At 54.4% G+C, this 27,324-nt stretch overlaps 1 protein-coding gene across 3 annotated transcripts in view; it reads right to left on the reverse strand.

Moving 5' to 3' along the window:
• Positions 1 to 612: 612 nt before the first annotated feature.
• The window catches only part of MAST3 (microtubule associated serine/threonine kinase 3), a 34,443-nt gene continuing 7,731 nt past the window's right edge, over positions 613 to 27,324 (reverse strand). For 2 of the 3 annotated variants that reach the window (XM_085320156.1, XM_085320153.1), the window contains 26 exons: positions 19,809 to 19,897; positions 19,216 to 19,288; positions 18,664 to 18,684; positions 17,216 to 17,294; positions 16,441 to 16,598; positions 14,195 to 14,270; positions 13,585 to 13,794; positions 13,393 to 13,494; positions 12,482 to 12,614; positions 11,600 to 11,667; positions 11,012 to 11,097; positions 10,512 to 10,720; positions 9,930 to 10,068; positions 9,428 to 9,560; positions 9,063 to 9,228; positions 8,509 to 8,610; positions 8,003 to 8,125; positions 7,528 to 7,637; positions 7,202 to 7,356; positions 6,793 to 7,025; positions 6,395 to 6,595; positions 5,957 to 6,183; positions 5,720 to 5,842; positions 4,951 to 5,087; positions 4,389 to 4,570; positions 613 to 4,114 (listed from right to left, as the gene is read on the reverse strand). In XM_085320156.1, coding sequence (XP_085176282.1) covers positions 2,940 to 4,114; positions 4,389 to 4,570; positions 4,951 to 5,087; positions 5,720 to 5,842; positions 5,957 to 6,183; positions 6,395 to 6,595; positions 6,793 to 7,025; positions 7,202 to 7,356; positions 7,528 to 7,637; positions 8,003 to 8,125; positions 8,509 to 8,610; positions 9,063 to 9,228; positions 9,428 to 9,560; positions 9,930 to 10,068; positions 10,512 to 10,720; positions 11,012 to 11,097; positions 11,600 to 11,667; positions 12,482 to 12,614; positions 13,393 to 13,494; positions 13,585 to 13,794; positions 14,195 to 14,270; positions 16,441 to 16,598; positions 17,216 to 17,294; positions 18,664 to 18,684; positions 19,216 to 19,288; positions 19,809 to 19,897 — 4,510 coding nt within the window. In that variant the 3' untranslated portion in view covers positions 613 to 2,939. The remainder of the gene's footprint in view (positions 4,115 to 4,388; positions 4,571 to 4,950; positions 5,088 to 5,719; positions 5,843 to 5,956; positions 6,184 to 6,394; positions 6,596 to 6,792; positions 7,026 to 7,201; positions 7,357 to 7,527; positions 7,638 to 8,002; positions 8,126 to 8,508; positions 8,611 to 9,062; positions 9,229 to 9,427; positions 9,561 to 9,929; positions 10,069 to 10,511; positions 10,721 to 11,011; positions 11,098 to 11,599; positions 11,668 to 12,481; positions 12,615 to 13,392; positions 13,495 to 13,584; positions 13,795 to 14,194; positions 14,271 to 16,440; positions 16,599 to 17,215; positions 17,295 to 18,663; positions 18,685 to 19,215; positions 19,289 to 19,808; positions 19,898 to 27,324) is intronic. The other variant, XM_085320157.1, reaches the window with a different exon arrangement.

Raw genomic sequence — 27,324 nt, forward strand, 5'->3', positions numbered from 1 at the left:
GGGCACCAGGCATGGGGCACAGCCTGCACTGGGCACCATGTACTGGGCACCAGGCACCAGCACCGGGCTCCACGTACTGGGCACCAGGCACCAGGCACAGCCTGCACCGGGCATCACGTACCGGGCACCAGGCACCGGGCATGGCCTGCACCGGGCACCAGCACCAGGCACCACCGGTCACCAGGCACAGCCTGCACCAGGCGCCATGCACGGGGCACCACGCACCCGTTGGGCACAGCCGACACAGGCTTGCACGAGGCACCGGCTGCTCCAGGCACCAGCCTGCAGCGGGCACGTTCCCCATGCGCTGCCTTCGCCCGGCACGGCCCTCTGTGGGCACCCGCTCCACTGGCGCCCCGCGGCCCAGGCTCTCAGCATCGGGGGGGATGGGGGGGAACCGGGCTGCTCCCGGTGCAGCAGCCGCCCCTGCGGGTGCCCGCCTGCCAGGAGCATCCCCCTCGCTGGGTACAGGAGAAGGAGGGGACCGGCCGCAGCCGCCGGGCCRGCCGGGGAAGCGCTGGGCCGGCGGGACTCTGCCCCCCAAACGGAAGAAGAGGTAACGAGGAGCTGGCGTCCCAGCTCCGCCGACAGAGGACACCACGCGGCCGTCCGTATCAAGGAACAATTTTAATACAACGTGAAATTTTCCAAATAACRACAAGACCCGTGCTCAGCACCACCCAGGAAGACAAGGGCCTGTTTCCTTTTAAGTTGCTTTCCGTTAAATTCCGTTTTTTACGCAGCATCCAGAGCACGGCTTTGCAGCTGGTGCCCTCGGCCAGGCTCCGCGCGCCGCCGCCGCGGGGTCCCGGCRGGCGACGAGGCGCCCGCCCTGCTCCTCCCACGGGCGCCCGCTTCCCGAGTGCTTCATACAGAGGCAAGGAAGGAACGGGGACACGAGAGGGAGGAACCAGCAGCTCTGCGCACGGAGGGGGGTCGGCAAGGGTAAAGCGGAAGCAGAGATGCTCCGGCCGTGCCGCGGACGGAGCGGGATTCCCGCGCCGCTGCCGCTCGCTTTGGGGGCGAACGGCTCCGAGGTTAACGTGGGAGAAGCGGGTTGCTTAAACAGCCTTGCACAAACCGCACAGGCGCACAAAATAATAATCCTGTTAAATAAGCGGCGGAGCCGGTGCCCCCCGCGGCCTCGAGCCCGGCGCGGGAACCGCGGCGGCGCGCGGGGACCTGTACGTACGTGTGCTGCGACACAAGTCCAACACGCTCACGGTCGCACACGGCCGTTAAAAAAGCCCGTACATGCATTATCAAATGTAAACACTTATACAAAACACCGTTAGAAACGGGGGGGAGGGGGAATGCCAGGCTGACCCTTGGGGAAAAAAGCAACCAGAGAAGAGGGAGATGGAATTCTGAAATTATCAATAGGGAGAAGTTTAGAAACAGATTGGTGCTCACTGGATTTGGGGGTTTAACTGGATTTGGGGGTTTAACTGGAATACTGGCCTTTCATTAAGCCCCGGGGAAGACCCGTACACACCAGCCGTGCGTCCCGGGGAGGGCTCGGATGCAGATCACGGCAGAAGAAACGCAAAGAGCTAAAACGAACTCTCCCAGCTCCTGTTACTGTTTGCAYCAAATTGCTGGAGCCCAGCCCAAAGGCGAAGGCGACGGATGGGTCGGTCCCTGCTGTGCTTTCCCTAACCGGCTCAGTGCCCTGTGGGGAGATCCTGAAGAGATGATCAAGCAAGTTAGCAGAGTATTTGGTCACCGCTGATTCATTTGTTTCTCTAAAATAATAATAATAAAAAACTCCCTAAAATCCACTACACCTTTAAAAATTAACTGTACTTAAAAGACATGAACCACGCTTTATTTTTCAAAGCAAACATGATGCAAAGTCGACAGTCATTCGCCTCCGCCGGGTTCAAAGCGGAGCTGCGAGGTCAGGGAAGTGCTGCCACCTCCGGCCGCGGCTCCCTGGGCCGGGGAACAGCCTGGCAGCGCCCCGGGAAACGCACCGAAGGAGGCCAGCTATTAACAAAATGAAAATAAAATAAAAAGCCTTTTTTTTTAAAAAAAAAAAAAAGCATTGCTAAGCATACTTAATGGCCAATATGAACTAGACCCTAGAAGGATCTTCACATACAGCTTAGACTGCTAATATTTGGGGGATTTTGCTATGGGTTTTGGTTCTTTTTACTTTAATTTTACAGGGGAAAAAAAAAATCAAGTGCTGAACCACTAGTAAATCTGGCAGGAAAACTTAACCTGAAACACGACCGGCAGACGGTGCTGGTCCAGCTTCCCCCGGGCACGGCGGTGCGCRGAGAGGAGAACCTGGGGTGAACGCTGGGGGAGAGTCGAGGGGGTTTAAGGAAGGGGAGGTGACCGAGACTGCAAGTTCAGCTCAGCGGAGGCTCTAAAGCGTAACACCGCTTCCAGTCTCAGCTCTGYTCTCACGGCGAAGGAGTGGCTTTTCCTTAGGTACTTTTCCAGCTGAAAAAAGACGTTAATAAATGGGGAAACCTAGTGGTTCTTTGCAACATTAGAAAGCATAGTGCCTTCCAGACGGGGGCTACGAAGCCCTCGGAAAAGGCTGGGATATGGCCAGCCTGGATSGGGTTAGACCCCTCTGACGGTCTTGCAATGCCTCTGTTTAGCTTATAAAAGTAATAAATTAGTTACAAGTATTTGCATCAAGTCCTTTCTATTCACAAAGGTTCGGGCCCTGCCAGGGAAACACCACTGCCACAATAAAAGCTCCCACACCTCTACAAAAATATGGACATCTTTCCAGTTAGTACAAAAGCCTTTTGTGAGTAAAATCACTGGGTTATAAGGATCCCTGCCAGGTCTGACGTTAAAAACGTTTCTGGGTGCGTTTCTCCTGCGCGGACGGCTCCTAGGGAAGGCGGACAGCCACGGAGCCGACCCCTTCCCGCTCGCCTCTCCTCCGCAGCCTCCCGTCCTCGCCGCCGGGATCAYGCGTCCTCGCCGCCGCTCGGAGCCAGCCCGCAGGCGTCCCGCGGCCTGGCCGGGCGGCCGGGGGGCCCGGCGGCCGCCGGCTCCCGGCCGCCCCGCGGCGGCAGCCCCCGGGGGCCGGCTGCTCCCTCCCCGCACGTCCGGCGCGAGGGCCCCGGGGCCGGCGCGGGCTCCCGCCGGGGGCTCGGGTCCATCGGCTGCGGCGAGGCCGTGCTCTTGCCCTCCACGGCGGTGGTGCCGTGGGTCTGCTCCGTGTAGGCCCTGGCCATGAGCTGGATGGGGTAGGAGCCCTGGCACTCCCACTCAGCCACGCCGAGCTCCTGCTCGTCGCTCTCCGATCCCTGCACCGCGATCTGTGGGACCGGCCCGGGCTTCGGCTCCRCCGTGCGGTCCCGCGAGCTCCGGCGGGCTGAGTCCTGCCTACCCTCGGCCCACGAGGCCACGTGGAAGCCATGGCGCTGCAGCGTGGGCTCGTCTTCTGGCCCAGCCTCAGGTTTGACACCGTCTTCGCTTACCGGCAGCACCTCCGGCTCATCGAAACTCACTTCTTGAACGGCTTCCTGCTTCTTGAAGGAGTCTCGACGCTCGGAGAGGTTCAACCTCCTCATGACAACCACCTCTTGGTCCCGGTCATGCCTCTCCCCCAGCCATTCTCGAGTCCGGGATGCCCCAGCATAGCTGTGCTCGCCAGCAAACACCTGAGCAGGCACTTCGCTCTCCCCCAAAGCATCTCCTGCCCCATCCGCAGGAGGCAGCTCCAGCCCCAGCTTCCGACTGCTGATGGTTTTCTTCTCTGCCAGGTAGGTCGCAATCTTCTCCGTGGACTGGACTCGTTTTAGCAGAGGGGACCTGGGGCACTCGGCGCTCCGTGGCCGWGAGCCTTGTCTGATGATGGTGGGAGGGGACAGAGTCTTGCCCTGGAAGGAATGGACGTTTTTGGGGTAACCGGGCAGTGGCGATGGAGACCTCTGAGGGGAAGGCGGCCGCTGGGCGGCGGAGGGGGTGCAGGCGAGGGGCGAGGGGGGGATGCTGCTGGTGGACTTGCGGCGCCCCACCTTGTAGCGCTGACCACTGAGTTTGGGTGCCAGCCCATGCAGGGAGCTGGGGCGGACATGGCCGGCTGGAGAGCTGGGGGTGCTGGAGGAAGGAGAGGTGCTTTGCGGAGATGCAGCATCTGCCACACAAAGAGAGAAAGGTCACGGTGAGGGAGGCCACAGCTGCGTCCTCTTTAACACGGGGCACGCGGCAGGACGCTGCAAGAGGGTGGGACACGGTGATGGAGCTGCCAAACAGCCGGAAATGCAGCTCTGACCCCAGGAGCGCTGCGTCTCTGCCTACATTACGGGGCTCCCTGAGCTCCTAACCCCCTTCTGCAGCGACCACAGCAAACAAGCATCCGAGACCCCACAGGCAGAGCCCCGGCTGGGAGAGTGACGCAGACAAGGTACCTGGGGGCAGGTCTGGCGCGGGGCTGCGGCAGGGTGTCGGGGGGCCGGGGGACAGGCTGTGTGTGGGTGACTCCGGGAGGCTCTCACTCGACGACAGCGAGTGCTGCAGGCCGGAGGAGAAGCTGCGGCTGGTGTGCAGGACTGTCGACTGCTTGGAGATCTTCTTGAAAAGGGACTTCCTCCTTGGAAGAAATCAAAGGCCGAGGGAAGGGTTTCCATGTGCAGGTTGGTCAGAAACAGCAGGCACAGGCAGGAGCACTGCTGTTAAAGCCACTGAAGCCACAAATAGCCTCAAGCTCTCTGCAAAACTAGCAAACCTGCAAGTCTGCACAGCCAACGCTGTCAGGACTATCCATGAGCATGCTACAACCTCCCATCTCTGGGCTGCGAGGTGTTTGAGAGCCTGGATGTCCAGCTGGCTCCGCTCACAGCGAGGCACAGCTTATTAGATGAACGTCACTTAAGAAAGCAGTTGCACTTTCCCCATCCCAGTTCCAGGTGTATTTCAGCTCCAGGACACCCATGAACAAATGCCATTTTATCCCAGTTTGTTTCTACTCACCTGTCCTGGCTGTCCCTTTTCCTGCTCTTCTTACTCCTTCGGGCCATCCTGGTCTTGGAGCTGTTTTTCCGAGCAGGGCCAATTTTTATGGATGTATTTTCCAGGGCTGTGGTCCGCAGAGCTACTTTATTGCCGCTCTGAGAGGAAGAAAACGAGTCATTGCAACATGCTGGACACAAGCACCAAAYCTTAACCTGAAGGATCTGCCTGCATCTCCCACTTCGGCTGTCAGCAGAGGCAACGTCAGGGCTGCGGCATGGGCTCAGGTGTCCCAGCTTGGACAACATTTACAGCATGAACCGTACGCTGTGGTGACCATGACTGCAAGGCAGCTCCGAGTCGGTTCACGGGAACTCACGAGCCCCAAACAGCCCCAGACCCGCAGTACTGAGAGCCTCAGTTAAAGGCGTGAGACAGCAAAGGCAAGAACTGCTCTCTTGCTACAGCTCGGTCAGAGGAAGACAGAGGACACATGGAGGAGTCACTGGCCCAGGACGCCCAGGCAGCTTTGTAGCCATCGATCGCTGGCGCCTGCTGTGAGCAGGCACACGCAGCGTGGTCAGACCCGTGCTGCTGTCAGCACTGTCCGTGGAAGGAGAACGGCCTCTGCTCTAAAGCCCTCCGGAGCCCTCAATTCCCACGCTCTTTAAGGTTATAAACAGTTTGCTGCTGAAAGACTTGACTGGCCTGATCCACTGGTTCTGAGGGCCACACGCAGGAGCTGCATTTAAAAACAAGCCGGACGAACAGAGTGAGGCAGACTGCCTACCTTCAGCAACAGCTCCACGACGTCCCTGTGGACTAATCCCAACACAGACTCCCCGTTCACGTGTGTGATGAGATCACCTGCTCTTAGCCCCGCTTCCTGGGCAGGGCTCCCATCTTCCACGCTCTGAAATTGAAGTGCCAAGGCTTTGATTAGACACAGCCTATGTTTATTTGCRTGGCCTCGAGGCAGTGCACAGTGGGACAGGCCCTCTCCGTGCGGAGTTCCCAGGCCACTTACCCACACCATGTGGTGCACCGCGTACACATCGCTGTCCCCCATGTACACCCGGATGGCTCGCAGCGTGAAGCCGTACTTCTTGCCTGAGCTGTGGATTAGGATAGGGGGCCGCAGGCTGGTGATGGTGAGGGAAGAGTCTCGGCTTGGGGATGAGTCACGGGAAGATGGGTTGGAGGAGAGCGAGTGTGGGGAGATGGGGCTCATGAGGGCACCGCTGCTGAAGTCATCTGCAAGCAAGAGAAGAATCTGGCTCATCCCGGGAGCCTCAGCACCATGGCTGCAGGAATCCTGGTTCCTTTACACCCTGTGCAGTGTGTGTGCTCAGCCCCATCRCAAGGGAGTCAAACTCTTCCAATCACCCGCACCAGAGCCAGGAAAGGCCCTGCAGCAGCCACTCCAGYAGCAGTGGCTGCTGAACAAACCCACTGGCCCACAAACCTGACGTGATGATGAGGGACAGGGCTGAGACAGAGGCAGACTTGGGCACTCGGCCGCCTGGTGAGGCTCTCTGTTTGTCTGACACTTCCTTCTGGCTGCTCAGCCGTCGGCTGCTGCCCGGCTCCAGGCCCCGGGGAGCGGAGTTCTTGGTGCCGGTGCTGTTGCTCCGGAGGCGGATGCGGTTCAGGCTGACAAGATCAGCTGTACAGAGGGGAGAAAGAAGCAGACAGTGAAATGGTTGAGGACACACAYTGGGCAGGCAGCATCCCTCTGGATCAGCTAATGTGCAGGATGGCACAGAAGAGCTTGTGCACATGGAGAAAGCAGCCACATGCCATTAGGACCCCTGGCTGCCTCCACAACAGCCCACACCAGCGTCCACTGTTCAGCCYACGCACCAGATAATGCCGAAGACTTCACTGGTCCACCCATCCCTGCATCGGGATCCCCCAGCACAAACGTTGGTCTCTCTGGCTTGGAAGGTGCCAGGCAAGGGCTTTCGTCTTCCGAGGAGAAGGCAAACTTTGGCATGGTCTCCAGGCTGTAGGTGCTGGTCAGAGCAGCCGGGCTGCGGCTGCGCTCATGCTGGGAGGAGTATGGCGTGGAGCTGCAGGATGTCCAAGATCGGAGCCTGCTTAGCAAGAGAAAAAGGGCTTAGGGCACTGACAGCCGAGTGAGGCAGCTGGTAATGATTTACTGCCATGTGCTTGGACATGTCTCATTGTGAGCCTCTGGCAACCCTACGACAGTGACACAAATCCCTGCTCAAACACCTCTGTGCCACGTCCTCCCCAGCTCCACACTCACCGCGTCTCTGGGCCCAAGGGGCGGCTCCTGTCCTCGTCTCCCGAGCTCCTGTCCCACCGCTCTGTCCTGTCTTCTTTTTCCTCACTGTGACTCCGCTCCGAGGAYGAGAGGCTGAGATTGGAGTGAGTTGCCAGGTATTCGGAGCTGCTGTAAACCTGAGGGAAAGGCCAGCAATTGGGAAGCAGGAGAAACTTGGGAGGCCAGATGGTGCTGCAGGATTCCTCTGGCTTCCAGGGGACAATCAGCCAGGAAAGCAATGTGTGTGTCACCTCCCCAGCCACTGGGCCAAAGCCTGTCTTTAGATAACAGAGGTCAGATTCAAATACCTTGCTGAAGCGATGAGAGCAGGAAGAAAACTGGCCAATCTCCACAGACGATTCCTCATCATTGGTTTCTTCATCCTCCGAATCCAAGTGGCGGTACCTCTCGGAGCGAGCTGAAAGCAAGGACCACAGCAATGCCAGCTGCTTCCTGCCCAGCAGTGCCCAAGCTCCTGCTCTGCTGTGGAGTGTCTGGCCACAAGAGGAAGGGGCCAGAGCACTAACTGCACCCAGCCATCCTGCATGGAAGTGTATTGTGACTGACAACCCAATCCCAAACCCTAAGAAGGTTTTGGGATGAGAAAGTAGCATTCTTTTCTTAAGGCTGAGAGGTTTGGAAACAGAATAAAATCTGTTTCATGACCTAACCCAGACTGTGAAATGACCAACTTTATACAGATTTTCATTCCCTACCAGAATTTTCAACCTGCAGCTGGAATAAAGGATTCACAGAGAGGGGAAAAAATGGATTTGGCCTCACTGTCAAAGTAGCTGGTGTCATCCTCTGACTCGAGCTGGGGGATGAATTCTGCCTTCTGCCGGAGCAGCCCGTTCCAGTCCAGGTGCAGGAAGAAGGAATGGTGCTTCACTTCGTGCGCGCCACCTGGCAGGCAGAGGAAATGCACGTTAGGAGGGACAGTGCACAGCCCAAAATGCTAACTCTTTCTCAGCCTGAATGGTAGGGAAACAACTCATCTGGCACCCTCTCCCCAACAGAGCAAATGGCTTAAGACAGGATGAATCTGCAACCCRCATTAGCCTCTGGCTTCCCAGAGCTAACCCTGACCAGAAAGGGACCAAGTACCCTTAACCTAGCAGGACTTACTTTGGTTTCTACRACACAAAAGCAAATGCCTTGACATGAATTAGTAGTGTGCCAAGCAGCTCCCAAACACTGCTCGGCCCAGAGTCATGCAGCTATCTCAGGTGCTGGCCCCACACACGAGAAGGGCCACAGCCCTGCCCAGGTGGTCAGGACACACATACCCGTCCCCAAGCGCTCGAGTGGGCACTGCCGCAGCAATCGTGTGATCAGGTCCTGAGCATCAGCAGGAAGAGCCTCATYTCCTTCAGGCCATATAATTTCATCTGAAACAAAATGGAGAACAAGTCAGAAGTCCTTCCTCTGCTGATAACAAAAGATTGGGTGAATATGGCTGGGTCAGAGAGCAGCATAGGCACAAGGTTGCAGCGGTGAGTCTGTGGCTGGAAAGAGGAGTTTGCACCAGATAGGGCCTCATGATAAAGCAAGTGCACAGGAGAAGTGCCTCTTCTAGGCAAGAGGAAAATCCACTAGGAGCACTGGCAAAATAAAGCCATCCTCCCAAATCAGCAAATCCAGGCTCCAAGGCCTTCACTGACTTTAAACTGAGTCTCAAACAAGGTGGCTACAATAAAGCCTAATTAAGAGTACTAGGAAGAGGACAAAAATTAAGTGGGTACGAAACTAAGCAATGAAACACTGAGCATGTTAAGGAAGAGCCATGACTGCTATGCTGGGCAGAAAGATGAAATCAAGCAGCCAAACTGCTGACACTCACCGCTGATCACCTGCCCAAAGAGCTCCTCGGGGGTGTCTCCGAAGAAGGGGACGCAGCCCACCAGGAACTCGTACAGGATGATGCCCATAGCCCACCAGTCGACAGGCTTCCCATAGCCCTGGATGAGGATGACTTCGGGCGCAATGTACTCCGGAGTGCCACACACCTGCATGGGAATAAACAGTGCTGCCAATGCATCTGCACCCTCTGCAGTAAACCAAGGCCTTTGCAGCTGGCTCAGCATGTACTCTGGTTCCCAGCAATGGGAAAACAGCCAAGCACAGCAGGGCCAGCATTGCCACGTACCCTAGACAGCTTGAATCATTTTCCCTAATGCTCTGAGCTCTCRGGTATCCTGGAAGTACCTGCTTGTCCATGAACTCCCGCGTGTCCTTCTCTATGTGCCCTTCGTACAGGTTCGTGGTCATATTCATCAGGCCAATCTTTGACAAACCAAAATCTGTCAGTTTTATGTGGCCCATGGAGGTGATGAGCAAACTGCAAGAGAAGACAGACACAAAGAGCTGCGGCTGGTCCTGAGCAAGACCAGCCGGAGGAGGACAGCCCCACACCTCCATCCTAGCTGGATGCAAATAGCACAAAATGAGGCGGGAGGCTATGGACATCAGGTCTTTGGGTATCAGCATTCACTTGCCAAAAGGTAACCTCATTCTCCTTTACCTCCCCAACTCTCCCTTATGTACGGAGGCTGAGAAGCAGAGCTGGGGCACTGTATGAAAGGACATTTGCTCTTCTGCTAATGCCCTGGCCTTGGCCAGGATTGGTCCCTCTCCACAGAGAGCGGCATTAGTTCCTCTCCTTCCCCATTCAGCCCACCCCATGCTCAGGCCTGACCCACRTCCTCACTTGTCGGGTTTGAGGTCCCTGTGCACAATGCCGTAGTTGTGGAGATACTCCAGTGCAAGCACGGTCTCTGCGAAGTACATCTTTGCCATGTCGACTGGCAGCGGGCCCATGTTCTTCAGCAGCGTGGCACAGTCCCCCCCTGCAGGAACATGGGTCCTCCTGAGCCCCGAGTACGCGGGGCTCATAAAAGGGAGAGAGGTCACTGGGCAGGTGAACTTGGGAACTGCCTTCCCAAGCAGGTAGGACTCCCAGCACCAAACAAAACCTTCACACCTCGCCTGGAGCAGCTGCCATCCATGGGCACTTGTCAGAAACCCCCTCCTAAGTGAGCAGCACATCCACCACCTTCATCAAGGTGAGAGACTCAGAAACATGGGAGAATCTCTCTGTGCTTCCCTCTGATGACTGCTCACTGAGCAAAGCAGAGAGGAGCCAGCAGAGCRGTACGGGTGCTCAGACATCTATCTGTGTTTCTGTATCACATGAAAGGTCTCTCCATTTGCCTCTTCTACAACAGAAGACTAGTAGATGTTGCCATCCTCCCTCTCTGCCACACCGTCAAGCCCCAAGCCCTGTTCTCACCTTCCACATACTCCATCACCATGCAGAGGTGTCGCTTTGTCTCAAAGGAGCAGAACATGCTGACCACGAAGGGGTTCTCCGCAAAGGTCAGGATGTCCCTCTCCACAAACACCTGCTGGATCTGGTTCCTTAGGATGAGRTTCTGCTTGTTAATTTTCTTTAAGGCAAAACGCTGCCGTGTCTCTCTGTGCCTCACCAGGTACACAGCCCTAGGGGAGAGCAAAACAACTGGGCTTCAAAATATGTCCTCCGAAGTCCAGGACCAATCACGCAGCACTGTGCTTCTTCCAGACTTGCATGCAACAGCAGTAACAACACAATGAAAAAGCAACAGCTTTGCACACCAGCTGCAGGGCCACACGGTCCTGTAGGATCGCAGCTGTGCCACATTCCCAGAGGAGCTGGCACCGCTCAGAGCTGAGCAGTTCTCACCTGCATCGTTCATATCTGCTGCTGAGACCAGACCGCGCAGGGCTAGGGCACGGCCCCTCCTCACTCACCCATAGGCCCCATTGCTGATCAGCTTGATGGTTTCGAAGTCACTCTCGCAGGGTTTTCTTCGTGGAGCAGTGGCTGAAGGCTGGCTCTGAACAAGAGACACAGGAGGATTTTAACATTTCCCCACCTGCTGGTGCTCTCCACATCGCTGTACTGATTGCACACAGGAATCCGTCATGTCTGCAGCGCTCATCACTGACACAGACACGGTGCAGCTGCCGACAGACATTCCTGATCCCCAACTGGACCATCCCTGAGCCCTCTTCATCCACGAGCCCCAAACCAGAAGACAGAGATGCTATGCAAACTGCAGCCACAAAGCCAAACCTGCCTCAAACAGGGGGCCATTCCACACGACAGAGTAGCAGCTCAAGAGAGACTAGAGTGGCTGTGAAATACTATTGATAAAAACATCTGAACATGCATACATCAGTCATTCTCTTAGGRAAGGGATGATCCTAATTCTTGTCTTCCAGACTAAGATAATACAGGAGCTGCTCTGCACACAGGGTGCAAAGAGTTACAGGCTGAAGTGACACACGACAAAGCTAGAGGAAAAAGGTGGGAAATGCCAGCAGGACTGTGCTCACCTCGCAGGCATCATCATTCTCTGGTGTGATGGTGTTCCCGCTGTCAAAGTGATCCAGCTGGACCATTTCTGCAGAAGACAGTGATAATATTCACCTTCTTCTTCATGCTCAACCCCCACAAAGATAATTTGCCAACAAGTACTTTCACCCCAATCACTGAGATCCCCATGGGGATTTAGTTACATGCTTTGTTTGAGCTATTATATGCAGAAAATCAGGTCATAGCATTAAGAGGTTAAACATTTATATAATTCCCTTTTTCCATAGTCACTGCCGTGTTCTTCAAGGATTACAGTTCCCCCAAGGCCTTGGCTTCCTATGGATTAAGTGTTCTTGAGATTAATCTACTTTGCTGAACATGTAGGGAGCAATAATGAGAAATGCTGGGCTGGCATAGAGACTTGGATTCCATCCTGAACTGCAGCCCAGCCCACTCCAGCCCAAACCTGCTGCCTGGAGGTCACTTCAGCTTTATCCCCCAGGGTCTTCTCCAATATTACACATTGCTGAGGTATAATCCCTTGGCAGGCAATCAGTCATGTGCTGATAGACCCTTCGGGGAGGAAGCACAAATGGGAGAAGAGCAGGGAGCCCAAGGAAGGCGCTGAGGGGAAGGGTGASCTGGGGGGAGGACACGGTGGGTTGCCCCCCCCACCTGTGCTGTGATACGCACAGGTCTCCATGGCCTTCGCTCTGCTCTGCAAAGCTGCCACACACCCTCCCCGCAGCACAAAGTGCTCTTAGAGGTGGTCGGCCCTGCTGGGCCACTAGACACCCTCCACTGCTCATTTGCGTCCACCAGCAGCGGCCATGGAATCCGTATCCTGCAGGAAATCCTCGCCCAGGCCCTCTACCCAGCGACAAGCCCAAGAGCTTTCCTACCCTCCAGTGGGTCCTTGACTAGTCCTAGCTGGCTGATGATGTATCGGGGAATGTCAGTCTTTATTCCCTGGCCAACTTTAGCATGTCCCTCTGCAGCTTCCAAGAGATGATAGAATTCCTCGGGGTCAAACTCCTACACAGGAGGGAAATCAAACAAAGTCAAGAAACAAGTTTGCCTTCACTTTGCCAAGTTAAATCTGTCCTCTGAGCCCCATCAATGGCCCCTTTAATTGGGGCACAGGCTCTGGATGCTTGCAGGAGAAAGCTAAATGCCTTGCTTCTGTTTCTACCATCACGTCTCTAAGCTTAAAGGGCAGATTAAAAAAAATGCAGCCCTGTGGCATGGCCTAGAAGACACCTTACAGAGAGCATGCTGGCATCACGCTTTGACACAATGGCTTCTTCCAGCTGCAGAAAATGCTGGAACCACTAGCCAACTGGCTCAAAGAGAGAGATCTATCAAACCTGCAACTACAAGATTTCACATCAGATTCATCAACAGTGTTTTAGAAATTGCGTGTAACAGATAAAAAAAAAAAGAACAAGAAAAATTGCAAAGTTCACATCTCCACACACTACTGGGAAATCCAGCCTCTCCTCTCCAAGAAATGGCTCTAACACTGTGAATGGTGTTAGCTCATCTCTATAGGCCAGCCAGGCTGTTAAACAGGAGTGATTTTCAYGCAGACTGACCAGGTTGGAGAGAACAGGCTCTTTCTACTGTGACATCTCCTCTCTGGGTAGATGCAGACTGTAATAGAGATCACACAGCCTGGTACTGTCCCAGAGTCATGTGGATGATGCTAATCTCCTGGAGGGGCACCTATCTGCCCCCAGGTAAGGAGCTCTTCCCCACAGGATATAGACAGCTCTGAGCTCAGAGGTGCATTGGTGGAGCCACTGGATCTTACCAGGCACTCCAGAAGGCGTGCAGGGCGGGAGATTATTATCAGCAACTTCCTCACCAGCTGGTCAATAAACTTCACTTCCTCGCTCTCTGAACGCTCCTGAGCCTATCAGGGAGGAGACAGAAGCCAGCAGAGTCACCAAAGGGCCTGTGCCTGCTGAGGGATGGGACTGGGCAGAAACTGCCCCACACTCACGTCTCTGAGCATCTTCTCAAGTTTCTCCTGCAGCTCCATGAAGTAGCGGGAGGTGATGAGAGCCCCCTGGGACTTCGCCAGGCAGTCCCGGGCCAGTTCAATGATCTGATGGTGGATGAAGCCCAGCACCCCATCTGCCAGAGGCAGAATGCTGCTTGGGGAGAAGTTGGTGATAGTATCCTGCAGACGCTCTTCCATTTGGGCTGTGGCCTGCAAGACAGAATAGATGGTGATGCCTGTGAACATACCTCAACACCACATTCAGGGTTTGGCCGACAGAATTGCCTATCCGGAGCTACCAGCTCCTGTAGCTCCACTATGCATGGGCATGCCATGGGTTGCACAACCCCACCTGGGACTAGGCTTCCACCAAACCAGAGCAGTCTCCCGATATCTCTGGAGACTTCTGTTTGCATGGCTCTATGGGTCTACGATGAACCATATGTTCCTGTCTCCTTGKTTAGCTACCATGTCTCCAGTGCCCTCAACCACCCCTTTGTATCTGAATGTTTTATCTTCTAGCACAGAGATGTGATTCTTCTGGAGAAGAAGCTGTCAAAATGTATYGGAGGCACTAATGCGAGCTGTTTTCACCAGGCCAGGCAGTTACCTTGGGGAACCGCTCCTTGTAGACATGGTTCATCATCACAATCTCGTTATCAAATGTTCCACTTGTTCGTCCAGGGCTGTGGAGGGAGGAGGGAGAGGAAGCCAGTTGCGTTATGAGATCTAAGTCATTTACAACTATGCAAATAGTTACTGCCTCTGGAGAGTCACCAYAATTTGTTCTCTCTGTAACTCTTGATCCCAAGTGTCACAAGCTGTTAATGCACATCTGAACTGAGCACTCAGCCTTGTGCCAGCACTTCCAGCAGCATCCCTCCCCCAGCACGCTGATCGAGAGAGCCCTGGGGCCTCCCCACCGCAGCACGCCTGCCAACACTGCTCAGCTGGCTCAGAGCACTCCCTCCGGAAATGCTCTGCTTTCCCAACTTCAGCAYTTCCCCCCCCACACTGAGCTGCACCCTGGGCAGAGGTTGAGACAGCCCTACATATGAGATTGCATGCTAACTGTCAGGTCCAGGGAGCATTAACCTTCTGCAGACCCAGGTCTCCAAACTCAAGTCACTTTAAAATTCAAGGTCACTTTGAATCCAGGTCTGCAGAGCTGAAGAGCTAATGCATTAGTCACTTCATTTTAAACAGATAGCTCATCTTTTGCTTCCTCTCATGCTAGAATTTCTGCTTCAGTCCCTGCCATGATGTCAATATTACAGACAGCAACTACAAAGCCACTGGAAAGATGCCTAGACTGCAGCCAATTGCAAATAGGCAAGTATTTGCAGACATCCTGGATTCCACAGTTTGTCTTTTTGCAATTCACTGGTGATGGCAGGAAAAAAAAGCAACAAAAAACAACAAAAAAAACAACTAAAACCCCCCACTCTCCCTAGCAGACACAGATCTTCAGGATCTTCAGGAGAAAAAGCTTCTCCATTACTCTCCATGTGCCCTCACCTGACCCTGCCTTTCACTGGCCCATACCACTAGCAATGGGTCTATAATCCCTTACATAAAGCAAGTCACAGGAGCAGCCAGCAACTCACTAACCATGATATAATAAAAACCACAATCAGAACCAGATCCAGTCTGCTCACAGCCATTAAGAAGTGAGTCCTAACTCGGCACAGAGACTCTGCTTTTGCTTTGTACAAGCAACAGCAACCACAAAAGTGGTGTTTCCTTGGTGAAAGAGTCACAACCTGCAAAATCTGTCAGTTAATCTGATTTTAATGAAATTTCAGCAGAGAACACACAAGGCCAGCTACACTGCTGCCTCCATAAATCACAGCAAGTGAGAGGTACAAAGAGGGCCTCGAACATTTCACGAAAGGAAAAGAGGATTTAACTGAAACATTCCCTGCAAAAAGTACAAACTCCCTGTGTCTGACAGGTAGAAACTTGACCAGCAAGTGCTCCTTGTGCAGAGCAAGGTCTTGAAGCGGCAATGCAGAGCTCAGCGGTCTATTTGTTCAGCCTACGTTACGCTATGGCCCACRAACCTCAGCTCTTCACTCTCCCCTCTGCTCTCTGGCCACCACACAAAGAGGCCATGGAGCAGAATCCCCTGTACAAATTGCACTGCCAGGATCCCTGAGAAAGCTGTGCACCCACCTGCGATTCTTGTTCCAGAGAGGCAAAGGCTTAGCAGGGGAGGCACAGCCTACAGATGCGCCTGCAGCACTCAGCTTTATTTAATATAGGTAATGCTTCCCTATCCAAGCTCATAAACAGGCCTTTTAATCTTTTAACGGCCAGCCAGGTTGGCAGCCTCTCAGCCATGCCCTTGACTCAGCCGCATACTCTGCAAAGACAGCTCATGAGATGCACTCAGAGCAGATGCCACAGCTTGGTCTGACCTGTGGTTCCCCTCACCACTGAAGCTTTTGAGACAACTCAGCAAGAGGCTGTAAAATGACCTTTCTGGAACAAATTCCAGTTTCTCAAACCTCAGCCCAAGGAACCTGACTCTCAGATGTCATCTGTTTCCAGGAAAAAAAATGCCACATCCTAGCAGACAAGAAACTGCTGAAAAACAGGCTCTGACTAACGTGCGCGGAGTTCTACCAGACTCTCCTGCAACGGGAAAAACTGCATCAGGGCTGATCAGCGTCACGGGTCTGGCCAAGCAGGACCAGGAGGTCCTAGGAACAGCTCAGGTGAGAGCAGAGCCCTTGACACGCTTGTAGAAGAGGCTGCTCCCGGGACCCTGTGTATCGTCATGCCAGCGCCATGAGTACCGCCCCAGCCGCCCACTCCCCCGCGCAGCTGGCAGGTAGTTGGCGGTTTTGCTACCTTAGGCTCCTGGATCGTGGCCGCAGGCAGGGCGAGTGCCGCCCCTCCTCGTCCGTGACGCTCTCCGTACTGCGGAAATGCTTCGAAAGGAAATGCAGCTCATCGGGGGTGGGCTGGTACGGCAACTGGTGCAAACGCTCCTGGGAGGATGAAGACGACTGGAAAGAACAACAGAGGTAAGGAGTCAGGAGGCAGCTCCGTCTCTCCAGGGCAGCAGCGTGGAAACCAGTAAGCCCTCTAGAAAAATACTCCTCGGAGCCTTTTAGTAAGCTGGAAACACTGACGGGCAGTGTGCAGAGCCGCTTTGCACAGATCTGCTGTGTTCAGTAATGTGAAAACGGAAAGCAATCCCAAACTATACGAACTGAGGCACTCCCCAGCCCTGCCCCACTCCCTCCCAGTCCCCAAACCTGCAGGTCTCCAGCTAAACACAGCTCTGCTGACCCCRATCCACATTTACCTGCAGCATCCTCAGCAGCTCCAGCCCTGCCTCTTCTACCCACATAAAAGGTGCACCCGGTGCATGCTTAAAGAGGGACAAGCAGCGAAGCTTTAATGCAGAAAAGGAGCTGCTGCCGTTAGCAATACTCTGTAGCTTTCTTAAAAGCACATTATGAAAATGTGATGCAGCTAAAGCATGTGGTCAGCAGAGAAGCCCCAGAGAGGGGCCGTCTAGGAATTGATTATCAGAGATCTCAGGAGGCTTTTCACATGCTCCCAACTAAAACTCAAGTGTTTCAGTTCTCATCTGTTACCACAAGAGAGCAAAATTTACCGAGACAGTGGAGCTGGGGGTGTTAGTCCCATAGCCAGACGAGGGTAACGAAGCCAGTGACCACCTTCTGCCATCAGCCCTGCAAGTGCAAACACAGGTATCACGCACAGGAAAAAACATGTAAATGCAAATAAAGAAATAATGTCAGAGAGATAAGGATGGGAAAGAGAACTCATGTTTGGCTCTAATGAGAAAGTCAGGGACAGCTCCAAAACCTCTTTTCCAAATGGACTGGAAATCAGTGAAATAAACAGTGATTTTTGTAGTTAATTTTCCCAAGTGAGGAAGACAATTCTGCAATCTCAGCATGCAGATGTTGTTCCTCTCACAGGGGAAGGACTGGTGAGTAGGGGTCCCTGCGAAGGGGCACTGCTCGGGGCTTGGCAGTTAGCGAATCCAACGCAATCCAGCAGCTGCTGTCCCATGACAGCTCTGCCCTAATCTGCCACACTCTGTGCTTGAACAGATCCATTTCAGAAGGCAAAATATGTGAAATTCTGATTTTTAATGAGAGCAAAATTTAGGCTTTGGGGACTCTGTTCTACAGAAATCATGATTTCTAGAGTCGTGTTCAGAGATAACACATACCCACCGAGAGCAGAGTCCAGTTATAAACAGGAAGACAAACATTCAAACGTAGGCGAACACTTCCTCTTGGACACATTTTTAATGGGCAGGTCAATGTCCAGGCAAGACGAGGCCCTTCACTCTCTGTGCTGTTTCCCATGTGAACACAGCAATCAGAGCAGGGCAGTTCAGGGGACGAAGGCCCGCAGAGCTGGCAAAGCTCTGAATCCTACGCCACCGCCTTCACGTGTCCTCGCTACCTGCAGGCCTCCTTTCAGGCTCACTCACTCTTTGCCCAGCAGTTTGGCTTTTTGCACTGTTGCTAGCATGGAAATTAAATATAACCCTCCAGCTTTTTCCCATGTGACAACCAATGGCTTAACGTCATCCATCTGCCCCCACATGTGAAATTAAACACAACGTCTTGGCATCTGCTCCTGCATACGCACGCTAGCGGGGTTAACAGCATCGGCTGGGGAAGGAAAGCAGGAAGATCTTCTATGCAGACCTGGCCAAGCAACCCAGCTCTGGAYGTCTGCTGAGTGTCTGTTTAGACTTTGGTGGGAAAACTTTGAGCRGGTCAGAACTTGGGGCTGAACTTGTGGCCACCAAGAATGTGACGGGCAGAGAGCAGTTTCTGTTCTTGGAGCTGCAGTCACAGAGCAATGCTGCAAACCCGATGGCGCTATTGCAGCCAGCACATCTGGCTTGTCCTGGCCCGAGATGCAAAGCATAAACACAAGGGAGAAGAAGAGCAGGGATATGCCAAAGTGGGGCATAAGTGTGACAGATTCACATGTATTCACATGAATACAGCCCCCTGAGCAAGCCCTTCTCTGTGTCCCCTTGCCCACGGAAGCCCTGGTCCTGCTGGTACTTGCCTGTCAGTCCGAGGAGCATGGCTGCACCGCGATGGGAGGTTCCAGTCACGAGGGAAGGGGCAGAGAAAACAAAGACAAAACAATAAACAGTGGGGAAAAAAAAGAATAGAAGAAATCATTTGAGAACAAGACAGMAGTCCCAGCTCATGGATTTTTCTGGCATTCTCCTGAGGACCAGCACAAGCCTGAGAAGCAGCACAACTCACAAAGTCCAAGGAGTAAAGGGAACGATGAAGATAAAGCAGATAGTGGGGAGAGCTCTTGCGATCTTTGCCCCTCCTCCRTATCGTTTTCATGCAGAAAAGCCATTTTTCCCACTGCACTGGAAAAGGATTGTCTGGGCCGTGCACTAGCTCAGAAAGCACAAGCCTGCCCAAAGCCCACAGCCACAAACTGTGTGAACATGGAACCCTGCAGGCTGGAAGCTCATCTATTCCTAACTGCAACCCCTCACCCCAAAGGGACCCAAAGGAGAGCTGATTCCTCCATTAGCCTCACATCAGGGTGAGCTGCTAACGCTCTTGGAGGAGGGAGAGACGACAGAGGACTCACCTGCGAGCAAAGGGGAAGTTGACAGAAGTGCTGGTGGAGAAATTGCGTGGGCTGTCCAAAGGGCTGCTCCCGGCTGCAGGGAGAAAGTGAAAAGTGAGCACAGCCTCTGCCCGGCACATTGTCCGCAATCCCGCAGCTGCTCCTTCAGATTAAAGAGCCAAGGAGTAAATTGTTTCCTAAACAACCCTTCTATTCCCTCCTGGAAAATAAACCAGCTTCCTGCAGACAGAAACCAGCCTGCAGGGAGGTAACTGCCCACCATGGACAATTGCATTGCCACAGGATTAAGATATGCCTCCAAATTCTTCTTCCCAACAGCTGCCTGTGGCACTTTGCCATGGGCAAGATGAACTGAACAGACCCAAAATCATCAGGGATTGCCCCCAACACGGCCAAGAGCCGGGGGTGGAAACAGGCATTACAGCAGAGATGGTGCCACAACTCAGCCACACTCCGAGAAAGGATTTTAACCTTGGCGTAAGCCACCCAGTCCCTCATTGATGCATTTCCAGAAAAGTTTCCAAAAAGACCCTATTCTGGGTAATTTTGGCAGATGCACAGCCCATCTCTCACCCCTACAGCATTCCCCTTACCTGTAGGCACTGAGAGAGGGGAGAGAGGACGTGAGAGGGTTGGAGATGGGGTTCCCACCACTAAGCTCTTCCTGTTGCTGTTTCGGCAACTAGAGATGAAAAAGGGAGAAATAACTGTTAGGTGGCAAAGCAAAGGACAGGCATGGCTGGGCAGACTTTGGGATGTAAGACTTGTTGTAAGATGTGTTTTCAGCCAGTACTTTGCAGCCCCCTGCTTCAGCTCACCTGGGTGGCAGCGAGGGGACAGCCAAGCCTAGCCTGGGGCACACCACAGCTGTGGCTGCAGCATTGACTGCAGAACTGTCGCCCCAGAAAGAGCATGTCCCCGGTAAAACACTGCTGGAGAAGGGCCCACATCGTCATTTTTAAAGATAAACCATCTCGTCAGGGTCCCACTTCTGCTTTTGGATAGCTGGGGAGGGAAGATGTACATGGACAGCCGGGCAACACTCATGGGGTGAGAATAGAAAAAGGGATCTAAAAAGAGGAAGCGGTGGAGATGCCAAGCTGGTTTAGATCTCAATTGGACCTACTTTACAGGGTGGAAAATGCCCCCCAGTTCCTATAACCCTCTTTACACTTCACATACCTCACGTTATACCAGAGAGGATGGTCAGTCCCTGACCCCTAGATCTTTGCTGTGCCTCTAAGTGCAGGCACAGCTATCCCAGTGGAGAAACCCTGCTGCCTTTTCCAGGTCTGCGGCATTGCCTTCCCCCTCTGCTCTGCTCGGTCCGCGCTCACACACGTGTGCAGGAGAAATACCCGAGGGAGAGGTTTAGCTCAGAAGCACTTCTTCAAACTAAAGGCAGGAAACTCGGGTGGAGGAAGCCAAGCATGTGATGGAGCTGGGATGAAAAGCAGCTCTGTGCAGGAACCCCGTCCCGTCTGTGCTCACAGCACCGCACCAGGCCTGGAGATGGGGTCTCACACTCACCCAAGGGGGCATGTTTGCAAGCACTTGCCCTCTGTATCACAGCCTACGTTCCCAGCCTCAAAACTCACGAGACTGCAATGCTTCTTAGAGGAATCTCATTTTTGCTTTCCTTTTACTCCTTCTGCAAGTCACAGCTTTAAGGCTCCCCTTGCAAACGTGAGTACAAGGAACACACTCAGAAGACCACCTGCCATAAGAAGATGCTGCAGCCCTATTCTTGCAACATGCAACCTTTAAACTTACGTGTAAAATACAATTAGCACTTTTAAACTTCCTCTCAGTCTGCTGAGAAGCCAAGCTATGTTCAGCGCAGAGCAGAAYAACAGCGATTTGCTGGCACATAAGCACCAGAAAGGCTTGGCCTCACAGCGACCACGTTGGCAGATCTCTTCCGCCCAGACCCACATCTTCTCCTCTGACCAGCAGCTTCCTTCCCGCAGCCACGGCACACTCGGAGAKGCTGACTGCCACCAAGCCCTGCGTTTCCAGACAGGTTCAGCTTCATCAGAGGAGTGACACACCTTTCGCTGCATGGGGTGATGCTCCGTTAAACGGACGCTCTCAGCCTTCGCCTGGAAAACCTCCTTTTAGTTCACCTCCATGTACTCTCCCACAGAGAGTCGCATCTCCGGCTTTGGCCGCAGCTGCCGGGTCTTTGSAAAGAGCTGCACTTTGGCATCTCTAGGGAGACATTTGATACAACCGGCTTATAAAGGAACAGACTCGGCTGTCAGGATATTCCTCCCCCTCCGAGCCTGTTTGCAGCCCTCACTTGTTTTTTCATGTTCAAGCTTGCACACAAACTGGACAAACCTCAGACTGCCTCTTTCCTGCATCTTTATTTTACTCACTGAGCCCTCCTCAAAAGCRAGAAAATGTGCCAGGGAAACCAGATTAGGGGAGATTTTTATAAATGTCAGATCAAGGCCACAGCCCCATGAAAATTTCAATATACCCGAGAGCCAAATTTAAATAAAGTAGGTCATATTGCATTTCCTGTGTATTTGCTTCCTCAGGCTGCAAGTTCTGCAGAGACAGTGTAGAATTTCCTTCCCAGGCTGGAAATGGAAACGTGCATGGATGCTACCAAYTAAAGGACTTTGTTTAATACCATGAAGTGGCCACGTATGCCCACAAGGTCTGGGAACAAGCACAACRGGAAGGGATTCTCCCTAGATCCCGAGCGCAGAAACATTGCGCAGCAAACACAGTCTCCGCGGGACAAAGAGCGTGTTCAGCAGCGTGCATGCTGCCTCCCCGGACAGACTTTCGCTGCACCAATGCACCGCAAACACTGATTACATTAAAGGTCAGAGACTGACCCAGGCCGCTCACGGCCACTGCCTGTATTTCATGCGGAAAGCCCAAGGTCCGCTGGAGAGCCTGGCCTCAGCTGTGTGTACATCAGTGACACGAGGCTGATAAGACTTTCCAAGTCGGCTCTTTTTCCGACCGGGYGCCCCAGGAGCGAGTGCACGTGCTTAGAGCAACACCAGGCACCCGCTCACCTCCCGCTCTCGTCGTCCAACGTGTGTGACTCCTCACGTTCCCCAGCTATGGGATTTGAAAGCCATATTTTAAATACCCAGCAAGTTGAGTGAGCAGCACAGGGAGTGGAGAACCTGTTTCCAGAGGGAAAGGATTGATTTAACCCTTYAGAAGAGCCTCCGTGCAGTCTCCTCTTCAAAAGCAGGAGCCCCAACTCCTTCCCTTGAGGCTGAATATCTCAGTTAAGCTGGTGACCAAGGAGGCTGGTCCAGRGCATCCTACAGATCCTCTTCTCCAAGCTGTGTCCTCCATGAACCAGGGGTTCCTGGGATGCCTGTCCAGGACCATACCGTGGTTCTCCCCAAACTCCACAGGAATACCAGCACCAACAGCTGTAGCACCAACAATCACAACAGCTTTGGATGGCTGAAATCCTGCCTGCTCAGCCCCGGAGCTGAGGGGTCAGGGAGGAACCTTCCCGGGAGCATCCCAGGATCTGCCGTGGGGCATGTCCTCCTCGGGAGGCTCCTTGCAGTCTCTGCGGCGGATGCCCGAACCTCTCCTGCAGCTAGCACCATGCGCCAATCGCTCGTACTTCCTGGTTTTGCCTAGCCCCTTCCTTTAAGAGAGAATTTAACACACGCTACAACACCTACAGCTGTGAACCCGCACCCCAGCACCCATCCCAAGGGCAAGGGCGAACCTCAGCTTCTTGCTGATAACCCTGTCAAATMGCTTTGTGTGCTGCACGGATAAACGAGACACAGCGAGCAAGCAYGCTCCTCCACCGAAACAGCCCAAGCAGATGTTTATTAACCAGAACTGCTGCGGAAAGCAAGCTTCCGTATCACTCTGCTGTTGGGTGCTGCCGAGGGCTAATCCGGCTTTCTGCTCACCAGTGAAACTTGGTAGCCCGAGGCAGGCAGCACGCGCGTGCCGCTCTGCTGCGTCGCCCTAGCCGGGGAGGAAACCCGAGCAGCAGGGGCTGCCATCTCCAGTCGGGCATGCAACGTGCTGTCTTTGGCAGCTCCGTGGTATCCTCATGTGCTCCCACTTGGGAGATCTCATTTTGGAAGTGAAAACAAACCTTTGGCTAAACGAGTTCCAGTAATCGTTGCACAGACAGAGTCTGATGTTTCCTGTTTCCGTGCGCTCCACCCTCGGCACTACAACCATCTTGCGCCATTTTAACCCTGCTTTGCCTGACGCATCATCTACAGCTGGTTGCCTTCCCCTCAAATGTGTAAGCTGTGGGCTAAAAACAAGCCCGTGAAGCCTTCAGGGCACAAGTTTGGGCGGCAGTCCAGCTCTCGCTGCCATCTATGCCTCCATCACTAATTGCACACTTGGTAAATTTTACCAAAAATGGAGTGGAAAATTGCAGTCAGCATCTCAAGAGCTGCTCGTATGTGGTGACATGTTGTCTGTACAGAGTATTGCCGAAGTTACTCAGAGACGGTGGCCTCAGCACTGCCGTCACCATCCGGCACTTCTGCAAAGGATGTGGAAAGTGCACGACAGCATCTGCCGCCCAAAAGCCTTTAGCAAAATAACGTGTCACCCCACGCAAGCAGGCTGCTTCAGAAGCCAGGAAGTAAACATCAGTGCGGGCTGGGGACCCGCACGTGACTTCCACCCCTGCACAGCACCCGGCCCCCTCCACCCTAGGGCTGCTGACCCATGACGTCTGCAGTCGCCAGAGACCAAAACACGGTGACATTAAACCATCAGGCTGTAGGTAGGGCCAACACCAGGAAATGCTTGTGACCTGCAAGCAACAGCAGGCACACGTGGGCTGCGGGCACCCTGCTCCCTTCCTGCAGGACGGACATGCACGTTTCTCCAGCGTAGYGTTAAGGAAACCAAGAGCCGATCGCTAAAACTTCCCGAGACTGCAGAACCGGAAAGCAACTTCTGTCGGATCCCAACCCGGCGCCTGTCACCTGTGACAGTGTGAATAACAGGCAGAAAGTCAGCAGTTGGTGAAAAATGAGTCCAGTGTGCAGGGAGCCAAGAGAAGCGCAGGCAGCAGGTTTTGCCAGCAGCACCGCCAGGAGGGCATGAGCCGAACGGGCCTGGCGCCGCAAGCCCCCACCATCCCCCCGTTAGGGACCAGGCCGCGGGCGGGAGCGCGAGGCTCAGCTGCCTCTCTCCCAGGGCTCCCGTCCGGCACCAGTTCCAAAGCTGCACACCAGGCTGGGCAAGCTGGTGAAATGCAAGAACTGCTGATGAGGGAGCAAAGAGCAGATGCCGAGCGCAGGCCCCGGCACAGAAGGAGAGCGAAGCCCCGGCCGACCGAGAGCCGCCCTGCCGGGGCGGCCGCGGCAGGCTCTGCGGAGCCCGTTTGGGCCGCGCACAGCGCGCAGCAAGGCACACACCTCCGCACGGGTGCGAGACGGAGCCGCGATGCTGAGCCAGCACTGCAGCAAYCGGAGCAGGCAGAGCCCTGTTACCAGGGCTGCGTTGCTAGGAGGGACACGGTGACTTAAGCAAGCTTGGGTAGGCCTACAAAAACCAGAGTACACAAAACCTAGTCTCAAGCCTAAAACTGAACTCCTCCGGCAACGTTTCCACCTTCCTGCCCTATGGGCTTCACACTTCAGACAGCCACRAAGATGACGGAAACCAGCCGCACGYGGCTGCGGCACGCTGCAAGGCAAGGGTTACGCTGGGGAGGGAAGGGGCATGGTCTCAAGCACGGGGAGGTCGATCTGCTCCCACATTTGTGGTGGAGCACACGAATCTGGATTCCTGGGTCTCTTCTCGGGGTGGCTGCAGACAAAATATTTCTCCAGCTCCCCAAAGTAGGTGCATGGCACTACAGTGCCAAGTGCTTTGAGACTGGGGGATTAAAAGTGCAATGTATCATGATTTCCTCTCTYAGGAAAGATTTGTTTCCAGTGGGATAATTCTGTGCTTAACATCCAAACCCACTGAACCAAGCAGCTTTATCCAAAGTTTCCACGTCGCTGCTCAGCATTTCTTCTCCACTGCACTTGTGATTAAACCATACTCCGCTGCCTCCAGAGAGCAAGAGTCACAACGGGATACGCTGCAGAGCGGCATCAAAACGGCTAAGAGCAAAACGCTGCCAGGTGCAGGCTGCACGCCCAAGCTACCAACTTCCCGGCACCTGCACGGCTCAGCTGCAGCCCTGCTCCACCACTGCTCAAGTGCTGGTGGCACAGCCCTGTCTTCAGCAAGAGCTTCGTCTAACCACAGCTCGTTAGAAAGATGCTAGCTTGATCTTCTGGGCCAGCCCAGATTTTAACAGGGCAATCTGCCCGGACCGTGCACCTCGCATCAATCTGCAGCGCTGCCACGGCCCCTCTTCCCAACCCATCCCAAACCAACCTCCTTCTCTCCAAGTAAGAGTTCGAGCCCGACAGCGTGGACGCTCTTTTATTACCCAGTGCTGGAGCATAGGAGCCATGCCCCCAACWCCTGTGAAGAGCGAGGACTTGAATCTTTCCAAGGAATCGCAGAATTCCCTGGGCTGGAGCTTTACAAAAGCATTCAACAAGTCAGATCGATACTTACTGATTTCTTTGCCCTCAACAGGCAGGAAGAAAACAGTCTGAAGAACCTGCCTAACCCCTTGCATCCTCCAACAAATCACTGTGTCRCCCTGTGCCTCAGTTTCCCAGTAACAAAATAAGGCGGTGGTACCTGTTAGGTCTTCTGTCCCGCTCGTCCACAGTGAAGAGGCTACATGTCAGGGGCTGTYATCACCACGCACCAGCCACCGCAAAGAGCACTGCTAGCCGTCGAACCCGCACGCAGTCCCGCTCCGCAGAGCTGCCCCCGCATCACGGCGGGCTTCTCAGCCGCCACACGGCAGGAAATTAGGATTCCTCAGACGTTACAGTGCTCTTAATCACACTAAATAACATCATCTGTTTTCTGCCCACTGTAAAATAGGCCAGACTGGTTCGACCGCTGGATTCTAGGAATACTGATGAAACAAGAGCAAATCCTGTGCCCTCCAAGAGTATTACAGCCTCATCATGCTCAGTGAGAGACACATGACTGCCTAGATTATCTCTCCAGTTCCAYATCTCTAAAAGAGGGTCCCCCCACAAATGCTCAGCAGCTCCGTAAACGCTCTTCACCAGTGGTGCTGCACTGTGAGAAACGCCACAGCTCCCAACTGGCTTCACGGCCGGCACGGATAATTTAATCTATGCCTTTTCTCATTTATTAAGGAGTTTTAATTGACAGCCTCACCAGTACGCAATGTTCGCAGTGTTAACTCCTGTGCCCAAAACTAAGCGCGCACGTTCGCAGGAYTGACATCTGCATTGGATGGATTAATCTGCTAAGCTACCACACTGCTTTATTCCACCCCCTAGAAATATTAAAAGATAAGTACAATGGGAATCCTTCAGCTCAGGGAACATCGCCGCTCTGCCTCCGCACTGCATTAAGCACCTCCTTTGTGCCAAAYCGTAGGTGAATTCCACTCCTGGGCCACCCACAGCACCCACAATTTCAAATTTCCGTGGCCACAGGCTCTGCCAGCTGGATGATGCCACGAACCCCGGACTCGGCCCGTCGGAGGCCACCGCGACGCGAGGGGCTCGCAGGGACACCGCTGTCTCCCCCCGGCTCCCACCTGCACGTACCCCCATCCCTGCACAGCCGCACACCCCTCCGCTGCCCCAGCACCCGCAGGGCTCCCCCCGGGCTCGCAGCACCCTCGCCTGGCACACGCCGTGGTGCGAACAGCCCCAAACCTGCGCCCCGAGGGTCCCGGGGCCCCAAAACACCCATCCCCTAAGGCCCTGAGCCCCGAAACCACGCATAGGGCTCCCAGGCAACGTGCCCCCCGGCGCTGCGCAGGCACCTCAGCCCAGGCACCCCTGAAGCCCCAGGATGTGCCCCCCCCCGATGCACAGGCACCCCGACATCCTGTGATGCACCCTGTGCCGCACAGCCCCCCCACACCCATGCACCCCACGGTGCTGGGGGGAACCCCACATCGCACAGCCCCCCCCCAGGGTGCTGGGGGGAACCCCACGTCGCACAGGACCCCTCACCCACGCACCCCTGGAACAGGCCCCTCGGATCAGAGCCCCCCAAGCCGCACAG

The sequence above is a fragment of the Rhea americana genome, unplaced genomic scaffold (genome assembly GCF_003343005.1).
Source record: "Rhea americana isolate MKP2758 unplaced genomic scaffold, rheAme1 scaffold_611, whole genome shotgun sequence".
NCBI classification, from domain to species: Eukaryota; Metazoa; Chordata; class Aves; order Rheiformes; family Rheidae; genus Rhea; species Rhea americana.